Raw genomic sequence first — 9,478 nt, forward strand, 5'->3', positions numbered from 1 at the left:
TTGTAAAAGTAAAAAAAAATAAACACTGGCTGTTCTTGCAGAAGACCCAGGTTCAAATCCCAGTACCCACATGTCAGCTAAGAACTGTCTGTAACTCCAGTTCCAGGGGATCCTATGGCCTCTTCTGTCCTCCAGGTGCATTGCATGACACAGGTGCACTTACCTACTTGCAGGCAATACACACATACACATAAAATGAAAATAATAAATAAAATATTTTTTAATTTTAAAAAGAGCTGTCAAAGCTTTCTCCCAACTGATTTCTTTTTTAATTTTATTATTTTTATTTTATATGTATGAGTGTATCACCTGCATGTATGTGAGTGCACCCGTGTCATGCAATGCCTCAGAGGTCAGAAGAGGGCTTCGGATTCCCCTGGAACTGGAGTTAAGGACGGTTCGTAGCCGCCATGTGGGTGCCGGGAATTGAACCCGGGTCCTCAGTAAGAGCAGTCAGTGCTCTTGACCACTGAGCCATCTCTCCAGTCCCTCCTTACTCAAGTTTTTAAGAGACCAGTTAAACCCAGCATAAATTTGAGACTAGAGGAGATTAAGCTTCCTTTGAGGGAACAATATATACATATATTACTTGGAATCATTCTCTAAAGAAAACTGTTACTTTGACAACATTTATTTATTCAATTATTTGTTTATGTAAATATGAACTCAGATTTTTTTATACTTTCTGTTATAATCCAAAACCAGGGCAATTAATTTTAAATAACCTAATATTTATTTTTAATATTTTATTATTTTTATTTTATGTATATGAGTGTATTGTCTGCATATAAGTGAGTGCACCCATGTCATCCAATGCCGTGGAGGTCAGAAGAGGGCTTTGGATTCCCCTGGAACTGGAGTCAAGAACGGTTTGTAGCCGCCATGTGAGTGCTGGGAATTGAACCCAGGTCCTCAGCAAGAGCAGTCAGTGCTCTTAACCGCTGAGCCATCTCTCCAGCCCCATATTTTTTAAATAACAAATATCATGACTAAAATATCTAAATACAAGTAGCTGGATATAATGTTTAAAAATTAGAGATTGTCAAGTAAATCTATAGAAAACTGATTTTAAAAGCTCAGAGAAATATGTTTTGACATTTCATATCAATGTATATTTCTGTAAGCTTTTTAAAAGAACACATTCAAAATCTACCCTCACTTGCTTTCTCTAAAAGGTATGCTGTTTAAACATCTACCTTAACTGCCCAGACACCATAATGGCCACTCGATCACAGACAGCCTCTGCCTCTTCCATGTAATGAGTAGTCAGAATAGCAGCCCGCTTTTTGTTTTTAAACGCAGTTCGAATTGCTCGCCTACAAAACATAAATAAAAATTAAGAAAAACACATCTGTTTGTTAATGGAAATAAGTTTTTCAAAATCTATTTGATTCGAACTTACCCAATTTATATAAGCTATTATAGCCTACCCAACTATGGTTGTTCTGTTTAATAATCAGGCTGGGGAATAGCTCAGACATAAATCACTTGCTTACAATGTACAATGTCTTGGTATTAACCCCTAGCACTAACCAAAAACAAAAAACAAAAGCAGAGAGGGAGGGAAGGAAGAAAATGACTATCAATGTGTTATGAAATTTAATGCTTTGTGTGATATAAGAAAAACAGCCATATACACATAAGAAAATATTAACAAATTTCCAAATCAAACTCTATAAACATGGAAATCAAGGACCAAAAAATGATTCAATTAATTAATACTTTAAATTACCAAAAAGAATTCCAACATAAATTCAAAACGGTATCATGAGAAAGATAATTTACTGTTAAATGAATAGGAAAAAAAATCTTCTAAAACCTATTCAGATTTATCTATTTATTTATTTTTATTTTATGGGTCTGAGTACTTTGCCTACCAGGAAATAAGTACACCAAGGACATGCAGTATCTGCGGAGGCCAGAAAAGGGGATCAGATACCCTAGACCTGGACTTACAGACAGAAGTTAGTCACCATGTAGATGCTGGTAACTGAACCTAGGTCCTGTCCAAGAGCAGTAGGTGCTCTTAATCATTGAGTCATCTCTCCACCTCTAGAACTATTTAACGATCACTGATATATTCATTTCTGTTTTATAGTATATAAATTATGTATATTTCAAGAAAGATGATAAAATTTTTCAAACAGAAATACTCAATTTTTAATTGCTATTCTATTATACACATTACTAATAAAAAGTTACTAGTTAAAGTGAAAAGATCTACTTCTTTATACTAATGTACAAGGTAATGTACTGCCTCAAGTGTTATCAGTGTCATACTCACCACATGTGCTGTTTGGCTTTGGGGTCCATACCTGTGGATGGTTCATCCAGGAGAGTCACCTGAGGATTCCCAAGCATACTGAGAGCAAAACATAACTAGATGGAAAGAAAGAGAGGAGGTGGACAAATAAGGCTTCCCTATAAGGAAGTCTATCAAGACAGCTACAAGGACTAACCAATAAAACAGAGGTATTTGCTGTCTAATGAAAAGTACCTTTCGTTTGATTCCTGCAGGTAGTTTCTTTATAGTTTTCTGAAGATGGTCTTTCAAATCAAGGGCATTTGTTATTCTGAAAAATGGCCAATTTTGTATTAATATAGATAATTATAATTGTGTGTGAAGAGTTATTTGACATTTAATATAAATAACAAAACCCAGCAATTTCTATATTTTCTTACTTTTTAAGGAGGTATTTTTCAGATTTTTAATTTTATATGTATGTGCATGACATGCATACAGTGCCTACAGAGGCCAGAAAAGGGCATCAGATCCTCTAGAACTGGAGTTACAGATGGTTGTTAGCTGCTAGGTGGGTGCTACAAACAGAACCCAGGTCCTCTGCAAAAGCAAGCAGTGCTCCTAACCATTGAGCCATCTCTCCAGCCCCCAATTTATATCATTTTACATAAATTGTCATGATAAAATGATTCACTTAATTTTTATTATGAGTAATTCTTTCTGTAATTAGAAATGCAAAAATAGTCTTATATGTATAATTCTGTAAATACATGAAAGTAATAATTTTTCTATGAAAATTATAAACCACAAAAATGTTTATTCTAAAATTGAAAATCTGTGAAATGTAAATCTTTTCCCCCCAAGAAGCAAAAGCAATCCAAAAACAATCATTTTACCGACTTATAACTTCTTTCATGTCACTTGCACTCATTCCTTTCACAGCTCCATAAATTTCAAAATGTTCTTGCAGTGTAAGATCTGGCCACAGTGGGTTTATCTGAGGGCAGTAACCCATACACTTAACAGAGCCATCATCTTCAGTTGAATGTGAAGTATAATCTCCTAGAAATATCTACAAAAATACAAAACCAATTTTTAAAAATTATTTAATAACCACATACTTAGAAGAAGCATTTCATTACCTCAGCATTGACATATTCAGTTACAATTTTCTGAGCTAGGCTGCATCTCTTACAAAATTGGCTCTACATTTTTAGGTTTACAGTTGAATTATTACAGTTATACAATATTGTACTCAGTATAAACCCTGTAAGATATAAAATTAAATGAGGTTTTAATGTTTAAAAAGATCTCCATTTCATTATTAAAATACAGTGTTTCATGCAGAAAAATTCAATTTTAATGCAATTGACATTAAGATGTTTGCACATGCGTTTCTAATCTCTATATGTCAGATTATTACTAGTCACAGTCAATTACTTTCTGAGCTCCTTGGCATCTGAGCATGGATATAAAGTCATCAGGTAGATTTCAATGGTAATGTTTTTCACATCTACTAATTATTAAGGAGCAAATTTTTATGCTTTGAAGAATTATTATTTTTTTAATCATTATACTTTTTAAAATTTTTAATAACTACATGATTAGAAGAAGCATTTCATTACAACTTTAACATATTCAGTAACACACTCCAGAGCAAGAGTACATCTCTTTCACAAGTGGGTGCAAGTTTCTAGGTTCACAGTTGAATTAATATAATTATATATTATTGAACTCAGTACCAATTTTTAGTAAGCATCTTTTTGTAATCTATATTGTGAAGGAGGTAATCAAAAATTCACTCCGACTCCTTCCATCAGCCAGGGTAACATCTGGTCAGATTTTTACTATTTTTTAATGATGGAAGAACATATATAGCTAAGTCAGAGCAATACTACACTCTTGGGTAGGAAGGCAAGGCACAATTTTAATTACAGTCACCACGGGCCTTCACTGAGTATAAGTATAAGTAGTCATTTGAATTTCTAGGGGAAAAAGTATAATCAACCCAAGAGACAGCTCAGGCAAAAATCTCAAAGAAAAGACTATGCCTGGTATTCTCTAGGAAAGCAAAGAAACTACATAGCTGGCATAAAGAAACGGACAACACGGACAACACTGGGATAGCTTTCAGAAGTTTCTAGCAAGTGGTAAGTGGCAGGATTACAACTGAAGACTAATGGCAGTGTCAAGACACTAGCCACTCCAGAAATCAACAGTACTGTCTGAGGTAGATAGGGGCTGGAGAGGTGGCTCGGTGCTTAAGAGCACTGGCTGCGCTTGCCGAGGACCTGGGTTCTATTCCCAGCACTCATATGGTGGCTAACAACCAGCCATAAATCGAGTTCCAGGGCATCCAACACCCTCTCCTGACCTCTGTGGGCACTGCACAATAAGGTGCACTTAAATACATGCAGGCAATACTCATAAAACAAAAATAAGTAAAATATTTTTAAAGTAGGTAGATAAATCAATCATGCATGTAAATAATCATAAAAGCAGAAATATATGTGTATCTGTATGCATGGATGAAAATTTCACCATGTGTATTATTTTCACAGATGACCAAAAGATGATAGTTTCATCCGGCTATACTGAAAATACTAAAAACACATGAAATATTGAGCACCAAATTCCTAATGAACCTATAACTTAACTAAAACTTCAAGATATAGGAGACATGACCCACACCTGCTGTGCATCATACCTGGCCTGCAGTCGGTTCAGTATCACCAACCAGGATATTAATAACTGTGCTTTTGCCAGCACCGTTTGGACCCAACAGCCCCAAGATCTCTCCTATAGGAATCAGAAAAAAATCATATTCAAATCAAACTAAAAATGGAAATTATTCTTCTGAAAAATTTATTTAAGAAGAAAACCTAAATACTAACCTTTTTTCACACAGAAAGAGATGTATTTAGTCGCTACTTTCTTTACTTTCCGTGAATGAAGAAAATCTTTCTTGTCATCATATTCTTTATACAAACTGCTTACCATAATGGCTGGCTTCTAATAAGCAAAAGATTTTTTAAAAGAGATGAAACAGGTACCTATCATTTCACAGCCCATATCCTGGCAACTATATTCACATATAAGGGGGTACTGTATAAATAAGTTTTCACTAATGATTGAAATCATGGCTTTTTTCTGAAGTGACAAAACATTTTTCCATGTTTTTTCCACACACATTCATATGCAAAGAAAATGTTTCTTATTAATTCTTGTGCATTGCTAACTTACCATTTCAAAATTAATATGACAGTGGTGAAAAATAAATTACCTCCTCACAACACTGGCAGCTCATTAGCTCTTTGACCTTTAGTCTTTCAGCTTTGACATCTTCATCTTCATCTTCAATGATTGGTGGTTCCAGAAACTTCTTATTTTTGGTCTTTGGTCTGAGGGTCCTAAGTATACACAAATAGTAGAGTTTAAATAACTAAAATAATTTAAAAAATAAAGGCACCGCATGGAGAAAAACATTTTAAAAGCACGTCAACAAGAGATCTAGTGCTACCTCTGAAAAGCAGAAGTACAAATGGTGCTTTTCACTGACTGTTAGCATTTAAATGCCATCCAAATCCAATCCCGTACTCAACACTGTATATAAGAGCAGTAGATTTAGGTGTTATTCCACAGAAAAATAAAGAACAGGGGCTAAAGAGATGGCTCAGCAGTAAGAGTGCACACGCTGCTCTTCCAGAGGACCAGCACTTGTTCCCAGCACCCACATCAGGTAGCCTGTAACTCCAGCTCTAAGAGGCCCAGTGCCCTTTTCTAGTCTCTGGGTATCCACACCTACATGGCTTTCACTCACACAGACATACATATACACATAAGAATAATCTTTAAAAATGTAAAAATAAAAAATATGCACATTGTCCCCAAAGAAATTACCTTCTAGGTATACGTGAAACTGTGTAGAAAGAGTAGACAGAGCTGAAGCAAGAACCCAAAGGAATACCAGCTTTAACGACAAGCAAACGAAGTACTTGCAAAGAAAAATGTAAATAAGAAGACGGTGAAGAAGTAAATTGTGGGAGACAGGCTTGAGCCTAGGGTGATATTGAAACTGTCAGGGTCATGTGGTTTCCAGGAATCCAGGCTCTGTAATCTGAAACCCAGTATGCTAATGAGGAATCCTACCCGCTATTTTGTGATAGGACCTTAAGTCTGTTATGCTAATAGGATGATGCTAATAAGGTATCCTACTTGCTGTACTGTGATAGGATGCTAAATCTGTTATGCTAATAAGGTATCCTACTTGCTGTGCTGTGATTGGACCATTACCCCTATATAAGCTTGTGCCTTCCTGCAATAAAGCAGACCTGTGTCACTGAACCTGGTCTCCTGTGTCTGAATGCGGCTCCACTGACACAGTCTCCTCACCAGCCCTGGGGTCCAGGATGGGGCAGAAGCAGCGATGACAGGAGTCAGCACAGGACAAGCAGAAGAGCTGCCTCAGCACAAGGTGAGGCAGAAGAGCGGCCTCAGCCCAGGGCAAGTGGAGGGGCAGCCTCGACGCCTGTGAGAACAAAGGAGCGGCACCCACGAGAACAGAGGAGCAGCCAGCACTGGCGGTGACCGCAGCTGGCGCCCAGTGTGGGGCTCGAAAAGCCCGACCCCACGAGGTTGTAACACTTGGGAACACTTTGGGCTCCTGATGCCCTCTTTGCCAGCGATTCTTCTGTGGGTGCTCGCTGCTTTCATTCTTCTGGCTCGCTGTCTTTGGTTTGGCATACTGCTCCTGTCTTCGCCGATCATCTCCTTGAACAGTTCCTGAGCCCCTTTGGGTATGTCTTGCAGGGTGAGTGACCTCCAGTATGGGGAATAGTTATCCAGCTGCTGCCGGCCTCTGTGCTGCTGCACTGGTTTCTCTCCTCAGGAGTAGGAAAATTAGGGTAATAGAGAAGGAAGTAACAAAGGTATTAGATAAAGTGCTAGCTCTTGCTCCTTGGTTTATAGATTCCTGCTGTTGGGATCTGGAGCAATGGGCTCGTGTGCTACTCATGGCCAGAAAGAGAGAAGTCAGGGAGGGATGTCCATTATCTGGGTTGTTCTACCCCACTGTGACTGCCATTCTGGCCTTGCTTCAGGGAGTTCCCCCAATGCCCCTGAGCAGAATAATCTCATACTAAAAAACACAGATAAACAAATAAAGCAACAGGATAGTGGGGACGGCCTGTCCCAGGCATTTCTAGTCAAACCAAACTAACTGATTTCTGATTTGAAAATGATTACTGCTGATAATGAGGTAAAAAGTGACAAATTAGGGTCCGAGGGTCCCCCTGATACAAAACAGAAAGTCAAGATTGCCCCTGCCCTGCCATTATGGGGTGGTGGCTACCCTCCACCACCTTGTATTGGCTTTGATGAAAAACGGGAAGGCAGCCTCGGCTCCGCCATTATGGGGCGATGGCTCCTTTCCGCCATCTTGCACTAGCTCTAAGGAAGTTTTCCCCCAGTCCATCTACCCCTCCCTTCCAGAGGAGGACTGGAAGTCCCTGCCGCCTAGGCTCTCTCCTATGATACAATGGGTAATTTTCCACAGTTTTTCCTGGTTACCATCAATCAGGGACTATGGCATTCATTACCCTTGGTTTGGTCAGTTATTAGATAAAATCAGCCATGCGGCCAACGCTCCCTATGACTGGCAGAATATTGCCCATGCCTGTCTACAGGGAGGTGATTTTCTCTTATGGAAGGCTATCAAAATGAGTGTAAACAACAGGAAAAACACAATAAAAATGCCAATGTTCAAAACATTGGATATGACACCTTTGTAGGGCATGGCAATTTTAAAACCCCACAAGCCCAGGCACAGGGACCTCCTTGCTACTTTAAACAAGTGTGGCTTTGTGCTCTCCATGCTTTCCAAAGTATGCCAACTCGTGAGGATACCAAATTGACCAGATTGATACAAAAACAGGCTAGCCTTTCTCTGACTTCATTGATGAATGGATTCTAGCCTGTCGGGATGTGGGACTGCTCGAGCTCATGCCACAGCTCTCGCTGAGGCACTGGTTGCTCAACAGCCACAGGCCGAGATGGACAAAGGCAAATGTTGGGCCTGCAGAGGACAGGGTCATTGGTCTCGCACCTGCCCTAACAAGATCTGGACACCTGTTGTTAATGCAAGGGCGAGGCTATGCTTGTATCTTTTCAGATAATGTTCCAGCCCCCATTTAGATCCCAGCTCAAAACATCAGAATTGCCTGCGACGGAAAACCTCCCTCCACAACCACTGACCCCAGAGATGGCAGCCCTGACCCTGGAGGAAGCAGCACACCTCTCAATCACCGAGAGACCAATCTCACAGACCATAAAAGCCACCAACCTGGGGAGAACTTGAACATCTCTCTCTGCAAACAGAGACATTAGCTAAGTCCTCAATCTAGAGGAAAACGTTTGTCTATGTTCCTTATTGTTTATGTTATCAGTATTAACTCTCAAGCTCTAGCAACTCTTGTTAACCCCCACTCACCCATCAACCTAACTTGACAGATTACTAATGTAGCCAATGAAAAGGAGGCCATGTAAAAATCTACACCCCTTGGCCAATGGTTCCCTGACCTACAGATGTATACTAACTCTTCTGATTTTTGGACCCTGTATTGTCAAGGGTCTCCTTAATTTTGTTAAAAATCGTATTTCTCTTGTTCAGTTAGCTGTTGTCCTGCCTCCAGATCTTGCCAGGCATGTCTCTGAAAGCAAGGACCCACTGTTCCTTGCCCTTACCAACCTATAATTGGCCTCTGACGGTTTTCAACAAATTCTTAACCCCTGAGGAGGCCTTTAAACAAGCCAATACTGGATGTACTTCCTCTCCTTCTGCCAAACCACACAAAGGGACCCACCCTTTGAGGGTCAATGACAGGTAAGATCCCGACAGATGGGACAACCTAAGACAGGCACAGTCCATTATGCTGGGTGACCCTTGAGGTGGGGACAACAATGCCGAGGCAAAAAATCTCGACTCCCACTGGTTGGCATGGAGTTAGCACAACCTGCTTTTGCCGTCTTGACAGAGGGAACTCTTGACACAATAACCCCCTTGAGCCATTGTACTTTGCCTTGATGTATTTGGACTGATATCAATATGCTATATACCTCACCTTTAAAAATAAAAAAAAGGGGGAGATGTTGGAGACAGGCTTGAGCCTAGGGTGATATTGCAACTGTCAGGGTCACATGGTTTCCAGGAATCCAGGCTCTGTAATCTGAAACCCAGGA

At 39.5% G+C, this 9,478-nt stretch overlaps 1 protein-coding gene across 2 annotated transcripts in view; it reads right to left on the reverse strand.

Moving 5' to 3' along the window:
- The window catches only part of Abca5 (ATP binding cassette subfamily A member 5), a 97,332-nt gene that overhangs the window by 3,916 nt on the left and 83,938 nt on the right, over positions 1 to 9,478 (reverse strand). For both annotated transcript variants that reach the window (XM_008843221.3, XM_029568369.1), the window contains 7 exons: positions 5,526 to 5,652; positions 5,137 to 5,254; positions 4,950 to 5,041; positions 3,139 to 3,314; positions 2,498 to 2,573; positions 2,285 to 2,379; positions 1,197 to 1,316 (listed from right to left, as the gene is read on the reverse strand). In XM_008843221.3, coding sequence (XP_008841443.1) covers positions 1,197 to 1,316; positions 2,285 to 2,379; positions 2,498 to 2,573; positions 3,139 to 3,314; positions 4,950 to 5,041; positions 5,137 to 5,254; positions 5,526 to 5,652 — 804 coding nt within the window. The remainder of the gene's footprint in view (positions 1 to 1,196; positions 1,317 to 2,284; positions 2,380 to 2,497; positions 2,574 to 3,138; positions 3,315 to 4,949; positions 5,042 to 5,136; positions 5,255 to 5,525; positions 5,653 to 9,478) is intronic.

The sequence above is a fragment of the Nannospalax galili genome, unplaced genomic scaffold (assembly GCF_000622305.1).
Source record: "Nannospalax galili isolate Female #2095 unplaced genomic scaffold, S.galili_v1.0 scaffold781, whole genome shotgun sequence".
Taxonomy (NCBI): domain Eukaryota; kingdom Metazoa; phylum Chordata; class Mammalia; order Rodentia; family Spalacidae; genus Nannospalax; species Nannospalax galili.